Below are 25,705 nucleotides of genomic sequence, written 5' to 3' on the forward strand. Positions count from 1 at the left end.
CCCCTGCTCCGTGTTATCAGTTGCTGCAAATTCCAATTCTACGCGCTTCCGTTTATTATTTGTCTAGACCATTTTATTTATTTTCATTCACTGTCAAGTGGCTTATCTCGGTGCCGTCTGAATTGTAATTTTTCTTTGAAATTGAAAGTTGAAATCACAACTAACACTTTTGTTGTTTCAAAACAACACTTATTTGTTTGATCTATACTTGATTTAAGCTCCGATGTTTGTATTTCATAATAAGTGTCCGCAAATCCTAACACTTTTATCCCGTTAGATAAATCATAATTTATCTTTTATCTTTATCCAATGTTTATCCTTATCTATAAGGATTATTTACGTTATCCTTCGTTTTATCTGGATATCACTTTTATCTTATCCTTTTTCGTTTTGTTTATCTTAATGTGTCACCCGTTCGTTCATGAAGGACCAAGTTGGTTTACGTTTAAAATTCCTTCGCGTTGAATCCAAGTCGTAAATTTCTTACTTTGTTTATATTCTCAAAGGCGCGAGGGTTAGTTTTATAAACAATATGAGTCCTATTTTGTGGGTTCACTGTCCCGTCATAATGAATCGTGTTTAATTGCTTTCGTTTGTTTACGTAACGCAGTCTGTTGCATGCGAGCACTTTTTCACTTTTATTTATATTTTATTTATTGATCTATTTTATTTTTAATATCACTAAACTATTTCGCAGTTCTCTGGTAACAATATTTTCCTTCTCGTTTTTCTTATTTTTTTTTGTTTTTCTAGATTTTTCTTGTATTTCATCACCTGATTGTTCCTGTAAATTTTCAAGTTCATTTATGATTTTGAAATACCTAACATGATTTTTTTTTCATATACCTATCACGATGTTTCCTCGAAATAGGTATATATATACACATATATATATCCCATCATAAACATTCGTCAACGACATTAAAATCTCGAGCCAACTCTGAATTGTATTTTTTTCCTTTGAGATTGAAGCTCGAATTCTCAAATAACACTTTGTCTTTTCAAAACAACGTTTATTTGTTTGGCCTATACTTGAATTCTTTATCGAATCCATTGACTGAGTTCTCTGTGTCTTAAAATATGTCTTAATAGTCAACTACCTGACCCGAATGTCAACAAAATTATCATAAGTAAATCTTACGTTATTTCAACTTACCCGTTTATATGGTAAATTATATTATGTAAGATTAATCTTACCTCACAAAACAAAACATCAAATGTTTCACCCTCATTAATGTCTCTGTCGACTATCGAGATTTGTGATCCTGACAACAAGTATCTACATTGGCGGCACGTAGCGCGACCATTTGAATCTAACACGTGGTCCTAATGAGTAACTATGATGTAATACAATTACTCTTTTCTATTTTGATATTATTGTTATTATAGATCTATCTATCACATGATATGGGTGTAATATTTCCGCTATTTATTATGTTACAACATGATCATAATAGATTACACCCCAACATCTCAAAATAATTGTTTTTCTTTTGTTTTATAATGATATTGATGTTAATCAAAAAAATATATATATATTTTTTTTTGTTAATCAATTGATATTAATCAATTTTATATTTTTCGTAATCATTATTTTTGCAAAACCAATGATATCTAGTAAGGTACATTGGGTGTTGTAAAACATTAATCAATTTAATATCTCTAAACCTTTCTATCCTTCTAATAATTCTGTCGAATGTCTAGCGATGAAATAATAATTTCTTTTCCTGACTTTGTGAATAATTTGTTAAGTACCACGGCCCGCCGCTGGTCGGATATAAGATAAACAATAATTGTTTACGTTAATACTTCACGATATCCAAATGCAATGCTTATGTTATACTTGTTCCAGCTATCTCGTTTTGTGTCATTGTTTATTTAATCTCGACGTTTGTTATTTAATTTTTTGTTCCTCGGAGTGATACGTATTATTCAACGATGTTTCCGACCTTTTAAAATCTCGATGTTTATCTTATCAATTTTTAGATGTTCTTTGATGTCCCAATAAGTTCGATGTTTTTCGGGTTTGTCTGTTTATTAAACTTGCTTTATATCAACATTCCGATTTGTTCGATGAACCCAAAACATAAACAATGTTTTTGTTTACGGAACGCATTCCTCTCGAGTGAATGACATCATTAACCCACATATCCTTTCTTATTGTTTATATTATCGTATGAAAAGAATTTTTATTGACTCTAAAGTTCACGGTCATTTGAATTAACACATTTTTATTTATAAGGACACTTTTTGTATTATAAGATTTATTCGTTAACACTTTCTTTTTGGATTTATTGTTTGTTTACGTTAATCTATTATTATTTTTAAATTTTACTGTATATTTATGTAATGTCGCACTTTTCTGATAAATTTTTTTTTCTTTTTGTTAACTCTTTAATTAATTTCTTCCTATTTATTATTATTATTTTCTCCGTTTTTGCAATAGGTTGACCAATAACTTTGTTTTTTTTTCTCTCAAAACTTATAAAACCTGAACCTCCTGGTCACGGCACCAGTTGTAATGTTTCGCCTTTTTGGGTGTGAGAGTAATTTTATATAATTCCTTTTTGTTTGTTTAAAACAATATAAAATTTTCTTCTCTCTTGGCTATGACCGATATTTAAAATTTTTTTCTTTTTTTCTAAGGCTTTGCATATGTGTTCGCAGGGATGGAAAATTCCTCCCCTACAACACATAAGCCTCCATGAAAATTGGACCCTCTTCTTTGATATCTACAGGAAGCTACTTAAAGCTCTCTTGTACTATATATCTTTATAGACATATGTACTTAACTAATTAATACGTTATTTACGATCTTGAACGCAAATATACCCGTATTTATATTGTAATTAAATTCCATCAAACGTTGTGTAATTTTTTTGATTTATGATATAGGATTTTAATTACTTTCATTTTTGTGGTAACCCTCTTGGTTCTGATCGAGGTGTTGAGTTCAAAGTTGAATTAGTCTTTCTATTGCAAACCTAGACTTAAATGAATTTTCTGAATGAGCTAACTTTCCTATTGTAATTTTCTGATTCCCTGCACCCTAACAAAATCGTAGTTGAACGCTGATAAAAGATATTATACATGTTTATTTGGACAAGTAATTAAATATAACTCAAATGGTTAATTGTTAGTAAATTTGATTTTGGTAAACTCTTGTGTCTGTCTGGCGCCACTCCTTTATGATTCTGCTGCTATAAGGTACATGTAAAGATTGATTTAGTAGGTTAATGTAATTAATTAATTGCATATTTGACGAACTCGGAATAGCCCATTTGCTGGCATAATTTGGCTCCAATCCTCCATCAAGTAAACGAGATGATCTTGAGTCAACAAGAAATTCGTATAATCCTTTGACACGGCTCTTTGATTGATACCTAAGTTATCGCGTCCCAAAAAGCCTTCCACGTCATCATATACTGCCTTCAAGTTTCCCCTCGAGTCTCGATACCCCCAAATTCCGACTCCTCCTTGGACTAAAATTTACTTAGGGCGAACCGGTTTCGTCCTATATACAATCATATACTCACGGTTGGTGTGGACTTACGGGTCGTGAATCCTCATTCCACGTCTAAGAGAAGATGCGAGAGTGGTCTACCGACCTAAATGCAAGCTGTATGCAGGTCCGCATCCTCCAATAGACAGTACATACGAATAAATATATGTATACATACAGTTTGGGAAAGGTTTATAACTTGCAATACAAGGCTATTTACCTCGCATCCCAAGCTCGGATCTCGCACAAAGAATTCTGCACAATTCTTAGCTTGGTAACCGAATATATACGTACTAATAAGGTGATACTAATAAATACTAGTAAAATAAGATCATATTTGATAGTTTGTTTTGGAGAGCTATCGAACTCCAGGCTTTTGTTTGTTTGGTTTTGACGTTTTTATTTAAGAGAATCGCCATCTCTATTGGATTTGGTTAATGGTCTTGTTATAGGAGCGACCACTGCCTCCTATTGATGAACTGTATTTGTTTTAAATTTTACCTCCAGGGTTCAACATTAATTTTTGTTCATCCTATCCCGTGATTTTCCAATTGTTTCAAGTAGTTGATTGCCACATTAGAGAGTACTCGACCCTCAAATATCTCAGGCAACTGATGGGGTTTTGTATGAGCACCCAATCAATAATATTCAAATGTTTCGTATAATTATTCGATATAAATCTTCCTAACCCGTGATTTTTCAATTGTCGTTTGTGATTGATAGGTATTTGAGCGCACGCAGCTTCCAGCTGGTTCGGATAACTAATAAAAATCTATGCGACTATCTAATCAATGATATTTAAATGTTTCATGTAATTTTTTGATATAAATCTGGCTAACCCGTGATTTCTCAATTGTCGTTTGTGATTGATAAGTATTTGAGAACACGCATCTCCCAGCTGTTTTGGGTAATTAATAAAATCCTTTGTGACTAACTAATTATGGCCAAGGTCGTTTTCAAACTATGCGGTTGACCCAATTCTCCAGTGATCCTTTGTTTTGTAAACAAATAATATAAACATCTCCTGACACACTAACCCAAATGTGAGATTTGTTTATTTTAAAATTCCTTAGAAGTCATTTGTGCCTCTTAACTTTTATTGTGCACTATTAATTAAAATATTTTTAAATCCTTTATTGAAGTTAAACTATTTTTCATTTTCCGAATTTAGTAAACTTACTAGGTTTAATTGAAGAATAAATATACATATATAAGTACACATATCTCGATTATCAAAATATGTTAACTAAGAGTACATATATTAATAAATAAATATAAGGTATATGATTCTACATGGTCTTGAATATTAATAAATACATATTTTCTTTTTCAATAATATAGATATGTCCATGAGTAGGTATTAAAATCACTACCATTTCGATGCTTCGATTAATAAATAAAATACATATATATAATTACATTACTCATATATATATTCTTTATATACAATATATTATTTTATATTTATAAATATATATACAAATATACAACATACATATATTAATGTGTAATTCTTTGTTTTGTTGTTTTAATTTAATATTCAATTGATATACTTCCACTTCACAGCCCTTCTGTGTCTCCTGGGACCTGGAAATTATTTATAAAAGGAAAACTCACCCACGTCAAGGTATTTCCGGTCGGGTAGTACACAACAACCTTGATGAAGAAATCCTACCTAATTAATTGTATTTTTCAACTAATTTCAAAATAAATCTTTTCGACTATTTATTCCTATTTAATATTTTATTCTCGCTTGAATCGTATAAATTAGCTGATATTTAAATTTTCTTCCGAACGAAATCCTAATTCAGAAAACCCGTTGATTTAATAACACCTTTCTAGTTTAGGCTTTTGAATGATAGCTGTTTCAAATTCTTTTTCGAAATGATAGACTGATGATTAAAATTCCGGTTAAAACGACAAACACTTTTAACACTGTCGCTATACGCACGATGGATTTTAATTGAACAATTTATTAATTCTAAATTTCTTTTTATATAAATTGATAAGAAAATTTATTCCAAATTGTGCAAACTTTTAATTTACTCGACTATTAATAAATTAAATTTTTTTCTAACTGTTAATTTTAGAACAAAGATTTAAACGTTTATTATTATCGAATCCTTTTTTTTTGTTTTTGTGTTTCTTTTAACCTAAGATGAAGTATTTATTACTATTATTATTATTTTTTAACCAAATTGACGTTAAATTATAATCTAATTTTAAATATCAATACGCGATCACGTTCACTTTAGATTAACGATAACAAACTCTTAAATTTAATTTGAATGTTTTCACTTTGAATGAAATAATTATTTTTAAATTTTTAATTAATTCACAATTCACTTTTTGCACTTCACTTAACACTTTTAAGCACTGAGTTTAAATTATATTTATTTTCACTGTTTAACCAAATTAAACTGATTTAACAAAACTTCACTGGTGGGGTTTTCAGAATTTAGAAACTGAATTTAAGACTTTTTACAAAAACTTTCTAAGTCCAGGTACTTGTTCAGAATTTAACACTTAGATTATTTCACTAGAATTTTACCAATAGACGTAGTACTGCCATGTAACAACTTTTCAAACCCTCGGCGCGACTGCCCTCCTGACTGATGAGTTCCATCTTTTATACCCCTCTCAGGTTCCAAAAGACGTATCTGAATGTCTCTTGATGCTTAATTCTATCTCCTATCAACTCGTAAATCCAAACACCCCTTCCATCAATATCGAATGTGCTCCCATAAGATGTTCTGCTTTCCGGCTCTGGGCGGTAGTTAGTTTTTATCTCACAAATCTAAGTCGATAGGGTCCGAATCGGGTAAGTCTGTGTTAATCGCCCAAGCTTCCTTTGTCCTGTGTTCATACAAAATGTAGTTAAATTCTCATGATTTTGTGTTCCTTTTTTTTCTCAATTTGCGATAGGTCCGTCCTCAATAATATATATATACATCTCAATTTTACGCATCTCGTGTGAAAAATACCTAAATCCATGTTGAAATCCCTACTATGCAGTTTAGAATTTCGATTTATCTAAATTCTACTCAATTTTATTGTCACCTATATGAGCTTTTCCATTTTCACCAGTACTTTCTCTCTTAATGCCGCAGATTTGAATTTTTCCTTATCTTTTGGATTTTCTTTTATCCGCGACGTTTTCTTGCACAATTTTCTTCTTTATTCTTATGTCATTTCTCATAACTCTTTAACTAGTTATTTTCCAAGTCGTATTTATTTATTTCACGGATAAATTTGAATTGTATCACTTTTCTCCACTTGGATTATTCTTTATCTCCGTTCTTTACCCTTTCTTTCATCTTTTCTCCACTTTTCCCGATGTGTGTGGTCTCCAGGAAAATTTCATACTTCATCTATTATTAATTAATATATAATTTTCCACACTTCTATGGGAGATATACCTAATTAGACTCTGGGATATCTGTCATTTTTATTGCCTGATCCAATCTCCGCCCCATCCTCCATCCCTCACTTACAAGATTTCACATAAATTATATGTCTGGACACCTGTTTACGTTTAAAATTTTGGTACCAGACTCGTAAATTTAGTTTAATTTCAAACCTATTAATGTTAATCTCTTTTGACTAATCTAAATACTTCCATAAGGTCCACGTTAAAGTTAATCGCTTTTCTAATCGTTTATTACCTTAACGTAAATAAAAATCATGTTCGGATTTCGATTGTTTACCCTTCAAAATATACATGAGACCGCCAACCTTTTATCTTGTTTCGAACCCTTCGTAATATTGGGTAACTCTAATATATATCTAACCTAATAATCATGAAAATGTCTACTTTTCCTGAATCTAATCTATCGATATATGTTTAATTTTACTGTCTTCTTCTAATACTCAATTTTCATTTTCCTAGAACCTTCGTAGCAGTCCAAAATCCCTGTACTATCCTTCCATTCGATCGCCGCACTTTTCTAAAAGTGTATTTTTTTTGCGAGATTTTTCATTCAAAATTGATTTACCAATATGTCCGTTTCATCTTAAATTGATAACGATTAATTTCCATTGTTTCCAACACTCACTCCTCTCTTTAGTACGAATTTTATCGAACATGACACCCTCCTTCTATCATAAATAATTGCACTACAGTTGAAATTCCGCCAGTAACTTTCCTTCGCTTTTCCCGTCCCTTTTTATACTATCACGTTTATAAATTTTCCATTGCATTTTCGTGCGTGTGTTTTTCAATTTGTAAAATCTTCAAAGCACTCGATTTCAACGGTTCGCCATCACCTAAATGTCTCGGTTATTGTAAACATTTCCAGGAGTTTGTCGCCTTGAACGTCAGTGTTTATGCCATAGTGCGTTCACCTCTAATTTTTGTGGGAACGGAAATGCAATTAATTATCTTTTTTAATGTCGGGTCCAAGGTTCAATCCTTTGTCTTTCGTAGACACACCCCCCTTCGTTCACTGATTGGTTACTCAAAATTTTTATAGCTCTTTGTTTAGATCTATTGGTTGACAACCTTCATTGTTTATTTTTAGGCCTAGAAAAGGGGAAGCCCTGTCTAGTCCTAGACGATTTTACGACATCTCTGCTCTCGTCCCGGAACCTTGATTTAATTTCAACTATTACAGGAATCTACTGCAAGCAAGCTGGATCAATTCTTTCTCCGCCAGATGTCGTTAGCATGTCCGTTTTCATAAATAATTTGCATATTTTCTTGCAGCTATGGTTTATCTGTTTTTTCTTTCACTGTGATTTAAAGCCTTTCATCACAAGGTACAGAAATTAAAAAAAATCATCCGATTTTTTTAAGTAAAAAAAAGTTTAAAAAAAAAAAAAACTTTTTTTAAACAAAAGTCTCGTCGCCGAAACATTGTCCACAATAGAGACGTGGCGTAATACATAGTTTCACTTTCTGCCGCTTTTACTAATTGGACACTTGCCCGGTTTTTGGAGTGGCGGATAAATGAGAGAGTACTGTATTTGGAAAGTGGTGAATGTGGTGCAAGTTAGAAGTTGAAACTTACTTTAGTTTTGGCTAAGAATCGGTCCACATCAGTAGAGGCTAGGGGGGCGGCTCCTGACATCACAGTTCTGATGGGGTCCAGGTGGACAGAACTAACTTCAGAATATGATCCCATGAAGAGAACTGTAAAGACAATAGATACATGAGAAGAATATACATAGAATTTTACATTGTACATAGATAACTGGACCAGATACTATCTAATCTTTGAGATGTGCTTAGAAACACCCTAGCGGAGGAATTAACCTCTAGTGTTCCGCCATTGCCGATAGGCAAAATTATTTCTCTGAGCTTTTCCGGGGAAACTACTTATAATACATTATATACTATTTTTATAAATATATGCACACATTATCTGGTAAGACAGTACAATTTGCGAAAACGTAATTTTGCAAAAAAACAAGCAATTACGAAATAGAATCAGATTTGGATGGCGAAAACTTAACATCCGGCATTCCAAGAGTTAATGCAACTAAAATCTTGGGATTTTTAATTTCTTGGAGGGAGGGAGGGGGATTAACGGGGGGGGGGGGGGGGGGAAGCCACCACCCCTTGCTTCTATCGAATTAATATGTTATTATATTTTAAGCACTCTTCTCTTATTTCAGACATAAACTGACATAAATGTTTGATTAATTTGATCATACAATGTGTTCCTCATCTTTCTGTTGAATTTCACTAATCTCTGACAAATTGATACGTAATAATTTAGTATCCAATGGATTAATATGACAAGCTTTATGCTATAATGCCAGTACAGAAAACTATTGAATCATTTGATAGATTTGGATAGCAGCGGTTGAATGAATTACTCAATGCCAGTATTAAATGTAAGTAATTAAATGTTTTATAATTAAAAAAAATAAACTTACCAATAGGAGGAACTAAGAAGAGTACACTAGCTTTGTACCTTTCCTGGGCACTTAAGAAAGTTTCTGGTACAAATTTTGGAATTGTGACCAGTTTCATGCCAAATGCCAGTCTACTTAACATAGTTACTACTAATCCATATATGTGGAAGAAAGGCAGAACGCAGATGGTGACATCTTGGTGAGTTTCTGAAAACAATACAAACAAATCATTATTAGTTCATTATCTACTCCAAGTTCATATTATGTATTCATAAAAAATGTTTTTGGCTAATAATTAAGGTCTAAGAAATGTTAGCAGTATCAGTTAATTACATATTGGTCACTCTGAAAAGTACCTACCTACTTTAAAAGAATTGGCAGATCGTCGAAAATGGTGATCAATTTTTGGGCAATTATTAATGATAATTTTTAACTGTTATGTAAATGATTTACTGTTTCTATCTCAATCACAGAATCAATAGATATATTTTTCCCCATTTAAATAGTGCTGTTTGGATTTTAAAATGAGAATAATATGATTGGTGCCTACTGTGATATATTTTTTATCCACAGTACCTACCTGCCTTTCCTAACCATCACTACAGAGTTTGAAACTATTTGAAAAATGGAATGGATATTACAAAAATTAGTTATTTTTCTTTTGAGAGGAAGAAAAAAAATGGTGTTATTTGTTGTGAAGGAAATATAATTTTTTAGTATTCGTATTTGTGTTTTCGTGGTAATTACCTAGAGGTACCGCGCTGTGTATGGGTAACAGTGTTACCGATAAAAATGTATTGTGATTGCTTGTGTGCCTGAACTCCTTTATACCACACTTGTACTCAGTGCGGTTTGAAAAAGTAATTCTAATAGTTTATGTATCACTGATTTACACCCACAACCTCTGGGTTCAGATTAAGAATCGTTCTGCCAGAGGTTAAGGTCTTTGAATTGAACATGATTCAGCAGTAAAATAATGAATAGGAATATAACATACCTGTTGTAGGTAAAACAATAGTAATTTTATGCGAGTTCATTTGAACACAGTTTGCCACAATATTCTTATTGGTTAATTCTACGCCTTTGGGCAGGCCAGTTGTTCCGCTGGAGTAAGGCAGGAATACTGTGTCGTCTCCATGTCTTCGCACCTCCTTGAGGCAATCCGTGTTCTCTCCGAAGTTCTCTGCAAACTCGGCAAACTTGATCGTGCCCTCGGGGTGTGGCAACTTCAGATCGCATTCGGCAATGATCACAGGCAAGTTCTTCCCGAGATTCTTGATGGCTATGCTGACTTGTTGATAGCACTTAGCGGTAGTTATAACTACTTTTGTCTTTGAATCTTCTAATTGGCGCTCTATTTCTTCTGCAATAAAAAGTTACGTAATAATTAGTTTTGAAACTATAACTTAGATAACTTTACCTAACCAAACTATAACTTGACTGGTGCAACAATTCAAGATTTATTATAACCACAATACAAGATTTAGTATAACCACAGGTTAAAAGAAACTTTGTTGTCATTTCTTTCTTTCTTTTTTTTTAAAGAAAGACAAACATTCCCGGGTTACGAATAACCTAACAATATTTAATAAACTACTACCACCACAATAAGCAGAAAATGTTGCTTGATGGAGGACTTAGCCAGCCGAGCAATTGAACACACTACGCCTGGGTGGGACCTAAACGCGATGTCAACTCAGTCACAGAACTGTCATCGATTTTAATAACCACTATCCATACAATTACTTAAGTAAAATATTTCTACTTAACACACTTCACACGGGAGGAAATAAGAGTACCGATCGAGAAAATGGATTTTGTTGTAAGCCACTATGTATGTCTTTGAAAATAATTCATACTTTTAAATTAAAACTTGGTACTCCCCACACCTCAACTATAAAAGTATTCTCTGAAATTAAAGCTGACTTTGTAATACTCCATAAACTGAGGTTAAAGTCAGTGTTGGGCCATTTAGTGATGTTTTATACATAAAAATATATGTATTTTATTACAATATAAAAAATGGTTTTCACTTGGGCACACATTATTACAAAAATAACAACAATTACCACATCTCCAGTGCCTTAAGTGTAAAGACTTATTACCAGTTCTACGGGTTTAATATAATTTCCTTTTGATAAAATATTCTTCCACACAAAAGACAAGAAGATGGGGAAGACTTGAATCACATGTTTTATACATAGTTGGGACCCTTACAAAGAGATCGGTAAACAATATTTATATAACATTATCGGACAGCAAAGCCTTTCCAGCTCCATCGGAGTCAGAGTCAAGTTGCTGTCTTTGTTCTACAATGGAAGATGCTCTGAGGAACTAGCGTCATTGATCCTTTCGGCACCGGTGCATAATTGAGAAACAAGCTAAACGTGCGCCCAATATATGTACACGGTTGACATTTGTCACATGAGAACGGGTCGCTTCTAGGACTCGTTCTTGAGTTCAACAGTTCGGCTGTGAAACGATTTGCGTGCCTATGTGTTTCTTCCCTCCTACAACATGGGTGTTAAAGAGACCCGTTCACTCCTTCCTCTCCTCAAAAATAATGGAATGGAAGAATGGAATATGGAATTTACACTTCATTTCAACTTAAGTGTGAAAAACAACTACATATTTGTATCGGGTGGGGAGATGGTAAAAGATGCATTAAAATTCCAATTTTTGTCAATCAAAGTTCAAAATTTCACGTGTTTTGACAGTTTCGGCAATTTTTTTTTCTAATTTAAAGTTTTGCGTAAACGTTTTCCATACCTAATAATTATTTAAATAACTCACCTATTTTTTTTTTTTTTTTCGTACTTCCCCAACTAAAATGGTTGTTTCTTCTAAATTAAGTTGAAACGAAGTGTAATTTCCATAATCTGTTCGTATTATAAGTGTGGCGGTTTAGAAAATAATTAAAAATGTTGCTTGTTCAGTGATGAAGTAAAGGTTTGAATACGCTAGGAATGGAGTGGAAACACACTGCTTTGAACTACTCAGCCGCTAGTCGATTACGATTTTAGTCCTGTTCAGTTTTTTGTTTCTACCATCTAGTTCAATCTCATCTGAGAAGGAATATTATTGTACCTGCCATGTAGATTGGATTAACGGTTGTAACAATAAGGCCAGCTTGAACAGCTCCCAGTGCTGCCAGTGGAAATTCCGGGGAGTTTGGCAGCATGATGGCAATACAGTCCCCATCTTTTAACTTCAGTTTATTTCTCAAACAGGCTGCAAACGCTGTAGACATTTTGTGTGCCTGTGCATAGGAATAGCCCTTCCCTGTGATGCCACAAACCTGTAAATTTAATTAATGTCATCTTTGAATAATGGAAGATGGGCACTTTTGTTATTTCTACGGGTACGGCACGGTAACGAATCAAAAAAAGTAATAAAACATATATATTCTTTTTCACAATAATGCTACAGCATAGAACTGTGGAAAATGAGACAAACGGTGTACGGATTTCTCCTTCCCCCAAAGGAAAAATATAAGCATTACCATACATCTCTCTCACATGTACTAAAGAAATGAAACACCATTGTTGTTGTCGTCGTCGTTCCGTTGAACATGTAATGAAGAATTGCAGTCCATTTTTATTTATATTTTTTTATCAATAACTACCTTCTAACTTAAATAAATGCATATTTTTTGTTTTATTTTTTATTTTGTTACTGTTAGTTTTTTAAAGTAAAATTTTTTCATGTCTCCCGAAAATGCATTGAATCTATGGATGTGACCCGTTACATCATACGAATTTAGAATAAAAAAGAATGTTGCTTTAATCTATAGATGAGGTTGTTTAAAATTATCTTTATTATAATTATTGGGTTTACATTAATATGAAAACCAAATTGTATTAAGGATTTGGGATATTCAAAGAAATAAAGACGTTTCGGTTAGATTATTTTGTTTGAACGTATTACCAATTTGACAATTGATGTATATTCATTCTCTGAATTATACTATTTAGTTTTTAGTAATGATTCCGGTAGGTACTGTGAAGGTAATCACTATGACATTATTTTTTTTTTTTGTATTAGGCAATTCACCAATACATTGAACTGCATTTCTGGGAAAAAAAATCACCCATAACAATTCTAAGAACTTCTGCAGAACTTTGATCAATAATACATTATTTAATCTAGTAAGCACTAAGTAACTTATTTTGCAAATCATGATGCTAAAGTCCATAGGGAGATTCTATACTTATCATAAAATAAAATTTCCTTTATAATTATATCACCCAATTTATCAAAAATGATAAAATGATTCACATAGTCAACAGGTTATATTTTTTTGTTGTATAATGCGGTGACTCGTAAAATTACGATTTCAAAGATAATCCAGTTAAAAGTAAACAACTAGTATTGTTGTTATTTGTTTTTGGGGTGTTATGCCGTGTTGCGCTAACTCCTTCTTTAGCCAACGTTTCGGACACACATCAACACATAACACATCTGCCCTGATTATGGACACTGCAATGCTGTCCGAAACGATGGCTAAAGAAGGAGTTATCGCAACACGGCATAACACCCCAAAAACAAATAACAAAAATACTTTTGGCCGTGAAAATCTTAAATCAAACTAGTATTGTAGTGATTTCGGCGAATAGAATTAAATATCAATTGCATGGCCAATAACAAAAATACTGTATATTTTTAACCAGTAAATCCTCCCAGTCATGTGACCTATGTCACAGAATCTTGCAATTTTACTAAAAGCACAATCAATACACGAAAGTCGCTCGAAACGCTATGAATAGAAGAAGGTGTGTAAATGTACCAATCATGTAATTTTAATGGTAACAAAGCTACTGTCAGCAAATGTGTTAACTGGAAACCAGAAGAAAGACCACCAAAACAATGGCAGCAGAAACAGAGTAACCTTTTAAAATGAATGACTAAAATAGCCTGACTTTGTCCAGGTAAAGTAAGGCAAAGAAAGGCTAAAGAAGAAAAGAAAACTACACTTTTTGTTGATTAGGCATTGCATGTGGGTAAAATAGATTTGACTTGATTTAAAGATTGTCTGTGGGACTTTGAACAATAATAAAATATGAAATTCACTCTAGAAAGTTCTCTACAAAATGATTTGCACTAAATTGCAATCAAGATATCAATGATAAAGTTAGAACCGTCTCAGGTTTTAAAGTCCACAAGAAGATTCTGAACTTATCAAAAATAAAATTTACAGTTTGAATGTCATTCGCTTTATCACAAATGATTTAAGTAACCACATTCTATTCCATCGGTTATATTTTTTGCAAAATAATCAGCTTAGGTAGGTACTCATAAAACAAAGATTTGCAAGGCAAACGGAATATATTAAACAATAATACTGTCAGAGTACTAGATATAATCTCTGTGGCGGTGAGATGAGTTAATCTGAGCTTCTCCATTGTCTAGGTATTATTTATACTATGTTTATAGGCTTAGTTCACTCCCATTTTATCTCCCTTTGGCCAACAACAGCCCCCATCTTGTTATATAAGCAAATAATGTATTATAAATATTTTTGACTATACAAATTATCCCACTTGATATGTGTTGCCAATGTAGTTAGTGCGTGATTGAGGATTTTATAATTTATTTCAGAATGTATTTCGGGGTTTGCTGTACACTCAAAACTGTTCAAAAGCTTTTATATTATAAACACATTATATTATATACCTATATGCTTTGCTACGCACATACAGTATCAAAAATAATATTTAATTATTTATTTATTTATTTATTTACGCCCTAATGGGCTTTTACAAAAGTAGTTAACAAGTATATAGTTGTGTTACGTAGTTTACAATAAATTATGATTTTTGATTAAATTAAGGTAAATTCAAATTAATAGTGTGGATTACGGAAAGCTAAATATGTATTAAGGAACATATATATATAAAAACAAAAGTGTATTCACTACGGAGTTGTGAATTCATACATCTCAGTAAAATGATTAAAAAGATTTCGTTTTATAACTAATACGGAATCTTTAAGCATGTCTACAATATTCCCAAATTTATTGCCAAAATGATGTAGTTATATTGACGTTATATATATTATATTTATTGACGGTCAACTACCAACATCTTCTGCATACGTGTAATCTATATGTATTATGTAAATGTTAATTATACAGGAGGAGGAACAAACAATGTTTGGTGCTTGCTACAGCATATTATGGACGGTATAATAAAATGTCTGCAAGAATATTACAGGTGGTTAAAAACAGATGGATAAACGTGGATTGCTCATAGATGAGATGGACTGAAGGCCTATAAAGAACTGCCCGCATTGTATGGGTGATAATTGACAACACTGGAAACATTTATGTACAAAGTTATGTCGCTAATTTTCAATTTTCATTTGAAAAAATGCAAATAGGAAAGACCAAATAAACACGACGATTTCATATTTAAAAAAATAATCTTTACTGAGCCATTAAACAGTCACCATCTTGAAATAGAAACGGAACATACAAACAAATTTACAGACAGACGAAATGCAGTCAATTAGAAATGGTTCTCTCTATTTTATTGACAAACGACACTGTACCCAAGAGCAGTCAACCTTGTTCGCGTTATCAGAATCAAATCATTTGAGATAAAATAATAATAAATAATATGTATATCGTTTGAAATTTATAAACATTCATAGGAAACTTACCACAGCTGTTTTATCAGCCCATTTGTCCAACCCGTTCCATACATATTCCGCGATCGTGCAATTAGGAACGGTGATGTCTCCGTAGTTGGAGCAGACTACGTTGGGTTCTGTCGGATGATGAAAGTGTCTTCTTGGCACGGCACTGCATTTATTCTTATTAACTAAAGTCAGCACTGCAGCACCATTGTTGCGGCACTTCTGAGACAGCTGCCGAAGGCAGATTGTCCTCCCAAGGGATTTTACAGAGTGTCGGGCCGGTTGAAACATCCTGACAGGTTAAGAGTCTGCAGGAGGTGGTGTCAGGTCAGTCGCTTCAACTAGAATGAACACAAATACATTTGTTAATGAATGTGTTGTTCAATACTCTTATATCTTTAGAGTTATCAGTTGTCGTTGAATTATTAGATAACACAATCATTACGAGAATAAATAAGAATAAATAAGAATTAAGTAAAATAATGGTACATATTTTAGAGATTAATACACAGGCCTCTTTCCTGTAAGTATTTGTATCAAAAACTTCAAATCGCTTTTTTCTTGTTGTTCTTATCAATTAACCAGTTTAATGCAGATATTGTGACATATTTAAGCAAGGATTTAAAGAGCGATAAATAATAATATATATTTTTATTATAAAAAGCAGAAAGATTATTTTAATGATTCAGAAAATAATCATTTATACTGAAGGAGAATTAACTTTTTAATAGGACCTGTCTTAAAACTTTCAGTATGAAAAATGATACCATAATTCTTTTGACTGCCTCCGTGGTTGATTCGCAAGCCGGAGGTCACCGGTTCGAATACCGGCATGCGCAAGTCTATTTTATATGATTAATTTGCGTTATTTCACAATTTACTCAGATAAAATAATATATAGTATACTTGCCGCACGTTCCAGAGTGGAAGATACTCTCGGTATCGCCCTGGTGTAAGACCACCATTCAGAAATTAAGCCTAGCTTGAAATGACTTTGGCCGTGTTTGGTGACCAGATCTGAATAGCCAGGTACTTCCCCACCTTCCTCTACCCCATCTCCTTCCCCTCCCCCAAACATACCCCAATTGGTGATGCCATAGTCTCACTAGCCCCAAACAGTTGGGAGAATAATTTAAGTAAAAAATAAATAAAAACATTAATTATTTTACTTCTGATATATTTCTGTAAATGTCAACTTTGAAATTCAGATTAAAGGGAAAAAAATGGCAATGCTATAATAATAAGTGGGAACGTTATCTGAGAACAAGATAAGAATAACTGGACACACTGTACTCCACTCCAACAAAACAACATTAATAAAACGCTGTAAATGTTGTGATTATATGCTAGTTTTATTTATTTAATAACAGTTTTTATACAATATATTATATTGTTTATATTGAATATTAGTCCAGAGATGTACTTTATTTCAAATAAATCCATTTCAAATGGAAATGCAAAATGTAAAATGGGTATTTTCCATTTTGCATTTTAAATGCTTTTCTAAAAACCATTTTGCATTTTGCATTTTAAATGCTTTTCTCAGTGCATTTTCCATTTTAAATGCTTTTTTTCAAAATTCTTCCTACTATCTCCACTCATCTTTTTTTCATAAGCCCCAAATATCAGTCGGTCCTCAACCTCGCTATGAGAGATAATTTACATTTGTCAAGTTGCTCCCTGGTAGGAGCCCTGGCAATTGAGGGATACCACTACAAAAAATACTTAACATGGGGCCATGACGCTGTAATATTAAATGTTAGATAGCAGTTTCTATGTTTTTACGTTGGCAACATTTGTCCCGCGCAAATTTTTTGTGGTTCATAATCCGTAGTCGTGGCATTTTTTGATTTACTATCATGTAATATGTTTGTTCTACATTGATGTCCATTATTAAATGACAAAACTGTTTAAAAATTCTATAATTAATTTAATTGTTTGACCTGAAAAACCATTTTGCATTTTCAATGCATTTTGAAAATAGGTATTTTGCATTTTGCATTTGAAATGCTTTTCTAAAACCCATTTTGCATTTTGCATTTTCAAATGGAAAAGTTTTGACCCATTTCCATTGTGCATTTCAAATGGTTTTGGCTACCCATTTTGCACATCTCTGAATATTACATCCAAGTAAATAGGTACCTACAATCATTATTACTGCTTTTAGAAAAACAGAGTGATACTTCAATTTGATTAAGTAATAAATGCCTGTCATATTTGCCACTAATATTGGTAGGTAGATTGAAATTCTTGATAAAAAATACAATTATCACAAATAATGATTATTAAAAATTATTTATATGTGGTGTTTGTAGTACTTTGGATAAGGATGATATCATTGAATCTAGAATAACGGTATTCTATTTAGTCACTGGATAATAAGTTCAAGTTCCATTGTGGTGCATAATGTGGTAGGTAGGTACCTGAATGATTAATTTTCTTTAAGTAGGTACCTACACCTAGAACTTCAGCATGGTTTGGTTTCAGATTTTTAAAAATATATTGGTGTTACATAATAAATTGGTTGTAGTAATAAACCTTAAAATCAATACAATATATCAATAGTCCTAATTACTTTACAGAAAAAAGCTTATAATTTTAGAATATCATATTCTAATATCCTTGGTGCATACCATACCTATAAGTTATTTATTAGGTAAATACACGATATTTATGTAATGTTATTTTTCAGTTGTCGATGGTTGTCACGTCGGTTTAAAATGATTAATTCTTTGTTATAAATATTAATTTCATGGTGGAAAAGAAACCATTTTTCGCTGATGCATGAATAAAAAAAAATAATCCTTGTGCAAAATATGTTTTAGATGTCATTGAAAAGATGTCGATTTATAATTCAAAAACCGCGAAGATAAATGAACAAAATATAGCAACAGTCTATGTGTAGTTCTTCACATAACATATAAAAAGGTTAATTTTACGGCATCATTAATCACGTGAAAAAGTTATGATTGCCTTTGTAAACCATCAGAAGCATTTTTTTGCTAATGCTGTTTTAATCGCCAAAATTCGTATGTGCAGGTAGGTATATACTAGCTAAACAAAACCAACGTGTTTAGTTCATAATGTAGTGCAAAATTATGTAGTGATTATTTTGTAGTTAGTCCAAAGGTGGAAACAGGCCCGCACTTCAAAAGTTTAAGGTGAAATACTTTTTTGATAAAAGTATGTACCTACGCCAACCTACATTGTTACCGAATAGATACATTGATATTAAAGGTATTTGATAATAATTTTTTCACAGTGAAATCTATAACTTTACAATATCGGATCGATAGGCGTAAATATTGATGATTTTATACCGATTTTCCGAAAACGGTCGCGCTGTTGGTACCCAGAACGATATTGATAACGCAATAAATCAGAATTCGATATCCGCTGGCAACACTTGCGCATTTCTATATGAATTGACAGTCCTAAACGGCGGACCGGCTATGTAAAAGTTAAAAATACTAATAAATTGACAATGTCGAATTGAAATATTAACTAGTTGGATCGTGAATATGATTTCTTTCAGTTCTAGGAGTTTAGTTAGTTCACCTCCATTTTTTAATAATCTAGTTATTTTGAATAACGAACGACAGTACCCAAAAAGTTATTCATATTGACAGTTTATCCTATCCCTTGGAGGCCGCGCTAAAAGTAGGTTTTGTCTACCGACTGTCGGGATCATATTCTAACCTTGCTCTGACCATAGGTAGATGAAGGATTTCGTCAATATCGTGTTGACATATATGGCTTTATCGATCGTCCGTGCCAGACCCCCTGCAGGACTAATTTTCCAATGGTCACGCTGGTGGCGATGGTAGTCCCGTTGTTGAACAGAATCGAGTCGAATATCTACATTGATGTACAGGGTTTTCCAATAAGAGGTGTTATTTTGAATAGCCCGCTATTTCGGTAGATGTTACTTTTGAAGCTGTCATTTTTTGACATTTGATGAGAAGAAACTACGCCATTGATAAAAATGGAACGATACACGCTTCAACAATGCATTGAAATTATTAAAATTCACTCTAGTGAATCAAATGCAAAACATCTTGAGTGATGAGGCCCATTTCCACCTCGGTGGCTTCGTCAACAAGCAAAATTGTCGCATCTGGTGCTCGGAAAACCCAAGAGTTATTGTTGAAAAGCCTCTCTATCCTCAAAGTGTGACTGTTTGGTGCGGTTTATGGTCCGGTGGAGTCGTTGGACCTTACTTTTTCGAAAATGAGGCTGGAGCAACAGTTACGGTGAATGGATCGCTATCGAGAGATGATCAATGATTTTTATGGCCGGAATTGGATGGTAATGATTTGGAAAACGTTTATTTTCAAAAAGACGGCGCTACGTGCCACACAAGCAACGAAACCATTCATCTTTTACGATTGAATATCAAAATAACACCTCTTATTGGAAAACCCTGTATTATCATATTTAGCATCAATGGGCAAACTTTGTTGCTGCCAGGGCCGGTTCTGAGCTAAACGTCGCCTGGCGCTTGTAAAAATCTCAAGGGTGATGCTGCAAGGTGTTATCAACGCTTATTCTTGGCGCTTTGGCAAGTCGGCGCCAGGTTATTTTTTTATACTTCTGTTACATCTATGGATATATTTCTAAATTAATAAATTTATTTATACGCTTTGAAATTGACAAAATATAATATTTTTGACAAAACAAATTTAATTGAATAGAAAAATTATATTTGATTTACGTAATAATGAGTTCACGAATTATATATGATTTGAAAAGTGTCTTTGAGGAAATGAAGGAGAGAATCTGGGCCTCGAAGATACCCACGATATAGAAGGGAGGAAACACAAACACACAAATAATTCTACAGCCAAGCTGTTGAATACAAGAGAATAAACTAAACGACCCAATCTCATGTGACAAATTGGTTTCAACCATATTATTATATAAATGCTAGGCGCGCGTTTTGCATGTTTACCGGCTATGTATCGGTACCGAAGGGATCATTGACGCCAGTTGGAGCATCTTGCATTGAAATACCGGTAGAAGGACTGCAACTGCTTGACAGACACAAATTTCACGGAGAGAAATCGATTTTTTCCCTCCCGATAAATTTACTGGCCTTATTAATTAAAACATCAATTGAATGTTTTGTCGATTTGAAAATATTAAATATTCGGATTTTCATGAACACGTGTTCAGACGTCATGATGATATATTTTACTAAAAGTTTATCAGGAAACCTGTTGGTTCATTCGTAAGGCCTGCAATCCCGTTTTTAACCGGAATCACTAATAATTTAAAGACATTCTTAGATTTCAGAATATACTGAAAATATATGATTAGTGCATTTACCTATCGTTAAACCGTGATCGCGTGCTTATAAAAACAAACAATGCTATTTTTAAATTACGAAACACAGCACCGGTGAATACGTTTGAATACTTATTATTGTCTGCATGACTTGTCATTTTGATAAAAATACTAAATAATTGCGGAGTGCGACTGTACTTTAGACTTCAGATAGCAGTCAAATTACAGTTATTAGAAGTAGATTACAAAAAGCATAAAAAACAGAAAAAATTAAAGCATTCAAAATATAATAAAATAGAGATAATCCAGCAATTACAGGTTGCATGAACAATAATGATTTCGCTTCAGACAGTGATTCTTAGTACGATTCCAAAATTTCAGTTCATTCCACGTTATTGAAAAAACGACTCTCAAAGTTCGATCCCAAGTCTTGCATTTGTGCCCGTAGGAGTGATGATTTTACCAAAAATGCTTCTTAAGCAGGTCTTGTAAAACGAAATTTCATATTTTTTACAAACATATTATATTGATTAGAGCATGCGGGGGAAAATACCAAAGATAGATAAAGCGTATAACTTCACGGGACACGCACGGGGCGCTGGAATAAGGAAGTTGAGTGAAAAATATTTTGACTGATAAAAAATATGTTCATGTAGATCAAAAAATATCGATTCTAAATATATAAATATATTTCTATATTATTATTCTTAGAATTAGTTAAACGTTCTTGAAAAATCATTAAATAGCAATAAACTGAATACGCTCCACGATTGGTCGAAAGAATTCTGACGTCACATGTGTCGTTGCTCGTAGAACGGGTCACCGCTGTGTGTATGGTGCATCTCTTTCTATTACATGAGAGATGGTCGGTTTAGATGAGAGAGGTGTATAGGCCAAACGTTTGTTTGGGTCAAATCAAGTTAAAGCTTCCAAGTAAGTATATCAAATTATTACCTAATTGTGTTCATTTGTACGTTACGATAAATATAATACATTTTTACAGTATAATAATAATTGCGTATTCTACCCATCTGACATTTCGCAATAACCTAACTAGTTTTGTGCAGGTATATTTATTGATTTCGCATGACATGATAATTATTCTCTACTCATTATAATATACAGGGTGTATCGGCACTAACCCGACAAACTTTAACCAGCTATTCCTTAGCACATTTGGAGTAAAAAATGTTATGGGCACTTTTACAATACAAAGTATGTCAAAAAAATACAAATAAATAGTAGTATATTTGTATGTAAGGATATAATGGTCAACCTTATGATTCCAGAGATAGCCTCATTTTTAATGTCAGTTCCATACAAATTTTTCTTAAAAAAATGATGACTTCTTCATTTGTACACGCAATTCCTTCATACAAAATTTTATAGCATATTAATGATCAGCAGAATTCATTTCTAGCCAAAAAAAATACACTTGAAAATTCAAGTCTCTATGTCTATGAAAGGCGATTTTCAGCCCACTGTGCGGCGGTCAACAAATAGCGTCTTCAATACCGTGCTGGGCGGGAAAAGCAAATATTCTAACTTAAAATATTAATTTAACTATGAAATCTTAATCAATTTTCTTTTTTTTTAATAACATCAATTCTAATAGACGGTTAACACTGGTAAAAAAATTACTGGAATTCCTTATTGAAGAATTAAATTTTTTTCCATACAAAATGTTTAAGCGACGTGGTTTGGACAGTTTGAATGACGTCACACCCACACCCCGCCTCTTACCGCTCGGATTCCGCTCGTTTTGGCGGGCTTAATAAAATTTAAACTTTGAGAATTAATTTAATTATGAAAACAAACTTTAAAAAAAAATACCAGTATTTAAGTTTGAATGCGAACATTGATAAAAAAATGGACTCAACTTCCTTATATTCCAATATTCCACTGTAATAAGATTTTTTGACATCTTTATAACTAATGTAGTTAAAAGAGTGCGCACACTGATTCACATATTTATTTAATTGCAGGAAATAATAAAAATATATACTACGGACTGTGTAACTCATAACCCACGGTTGCATTTGGTGGGGAGGTACAGGAAGAACAACATTAAACCCGTTATTGAAGGCACAGAAATCTATTTTACTATGAAGAAACCTTTCAGATATTCGAGCTACGCTCTTTTCGAGGAATTTAATGTAATAGATGTCCGACAGTGTTATATAAAAAAACATAGTAATCTATGTTAATAAAAATAAAAACAAAATGAAAACAGATGAACACAAATATCAAACCAGAAGTAAGGGAAGAAATTACCTTTGCGTTCCAACAAGCAACAGAGCGGCTTATCTGAACTTCTTCTTTCCAATTGTAATCTATATTTAATTTTTGACTTCGGAGTATACTTACTCCTGATGAGGTGAACTTCGTTCATGAAACATGTAGTGGTTGTATATAATAAAGTGACGTAAACAAAGTTACTTGTGTTTGAAATAAAGTTTAATAAGATTACATTATTTTATCTATTTCCGTTGTATATCAATGTACATGTACGCAATAAAATGTAAACATTATATTTATTTGTTTATTGGACAATTTGTATAGCGCCGCTTTTGTGAGATTTTCACTTTGTAGAATTTCAGATTGCCAGAATAAATAATGCCAAATTATTAAGCTTTTAACACATCATGCGAGATAATAACATTTACTGAAACATGTGTATGAAATTTGACACTTGCCCATTGTCTACGTGACCATTAATGTACAAGTCGAAAACAATTACAAATAAGAATAAAACCTCTGTAATAGTTTTATTGGCCCCGGGTAGTTGGGGCACTTGTGCGCTATTCACATTTTTAATAGGCCACCCGTTGAAACTGAATGTAAAAAATTGTAAATATGCAATGAAACGCAAAATATAGGGTTAAATTTGACAATTACTGATGACAAAATTTGAAAAAGTAGGAATCGAATATCTATGTTTAATATTGGATTCGAAACTAACTTTAGTAACAAATTTTGAAAAAGTTTTAAATTTTTTCTTTAAAGGCTACTAAGAACTGGTTGTTGCGGAGAATTAGAACAATTCATCAAATTTCAACGTTCATTTTCGGGTTCTGTGAAAGTCCTATTCAAGTTAATTAAAAAATTATACCTATTCAAGTTAATTAATATATAATAATTAACCTAACCTATTCAAGTTAATTAATATATAATAATTAACCTAACCTATTCAAGTTAATTAATAAATGAAATTATCTCTATTGAATTTCTAATTAGTTTATTTCTTAGGACGGGTTGTTTCAGAGAATTTGAACAATTCATAGAATTTCAACGTTCATTTTCGGGTTCTGTGAAAGCCCAATTCAAGTTCAGTTGAACAACTCGTCCTAAGAAATAAACTAATTAGAAATACTATAGAGACATAGACATATGAATATTAGTAGACCTGCCTTAAGTGATTAAAAGCGTATTATCTCCACTCCCCATACCGGTTCCATTGGAGCCGGCTGTGCTCGCGTATGGCCTCAAGTGAAATTTGAAAACGTGACGTCATCATTCTTGTGCGAACTATGGTCGAGGCATCATCGTTTCATTTTACGATATAACACGGCAAAATGTTGACTCGTACTATGAAAACTTGTAAAAATAGATGTGAAAAAGAGAATAAACCCAATTGTCGTATTACATTCCATATATAAGCTTTATTTTACTTTAGTTTAAGCATATTCACATCGTATAATATAGATCAGTTTTAGAAACATATACTATCACATCGAGAAACGTCTGGACGCGAAACACAAAGCTGGTTTTTTTTTTTTTTTTTTTTACAGTAATACCGCACAAGAGTCCCAACTGCTCCCGTCTGGAGCCAGTGAGACTATGGCATCCCCAATTGGGGTATGTTGTGAGGCTGAGGGTATTGGGGAGGGGAGGGAGATGGGGAAGAGGAAGGTGGGGAAGTACCTGGCTATTCAGATCTGGTCACCAAACACGGCTAAAGCCATTTCAAGCAACGTTTCAATTCTGAATGGTGGTCTTACACCAGGGCGATACTGAGAGTATCTTCCACTCTGGAACGTGCCGCAAATATACTATATATTATTTTAAATTAATTAATTGTGAAATAACACAAATTAATCAAATAAAATTTATTTGCGCACGCCGGGTTCGAACCCGCGACCTTCGGATCTGTAGTCAAAAGCGTATACCACTAGACCACGCCGGCCGGTTGGTTGCTGGGAAGTAAATTATGAACATTTATAGAAGTGTCTTAACTAAATACTTAAACGAAATATTCGACTCTGAAAATACAACCGAATTTTTTTGCCGAATTTGGACTTCGCAAATTTGTTCATAACGTGGCGAGTAATTTGCGCTCCCATGTAAAAATGTCTATTCATTCAAAAGCAGATTTTACTTTTAAGAAGTAAATGGTGATATTATAATGCGAGATGCCTATTT

The 25,705-nt window shown here is 32.8% G+C and overlaps 1 protein-coding gene across 1 annotated transcript in view; it reads right to left on the reverse strand.

Moving 5' to 3' along the window:
* pdgy (acyl-CoA synthetase family member pudgy) overlaps window positions 1–25,705 on the reverse strand; it is a 68,248-nt gene that overhangs the window by 21,413 nt on the left and 21,130 nt on the right. The window contains exons 2-6 of the mRNA XM_089642779.1: window positions 16,022–16,338; window positions 12,449–12,659; window positions 10,359–10,724; window positions 9,383–9,568; window positions 8,512–8,633 (exon numbers count right to left, since the gene is read on the reverse strand). Coding sequence (XP_089498905.1) covers window positions 8,512–8,633; window positions 9,383–9,568; window positions 10,359–10,724; window positions 12,449–12,659; window positions 16,022–16,288 — 1,152 coding nt within the window. The 5' untranslated portion in view covers window positions 16,289–16,338. The remainder of the gene's footprint in view (window positions 1–8,511; window positions 8,634–9,382; window positions 9,569–10,358; window positions 10,725–12,448; window positions 12,660–16,021; window positions 16,339–25,705) is intronic.

This window comes from Hesperophylax consimilis, chromosome 18, assembly GCF_061612785.1.
Source record: "Hesperophylax consimilis isolate HC1 chromosome 18, BYU_Hcon_1.0, whole genome shotgun sequence".
Taxonomy (NCBI): Eukaryota; Metazoa; Arthropoda; class Insecta; order Trichoptera; family Limnephilidae; genus Hesperophylax; species Hesperophylax consimilis.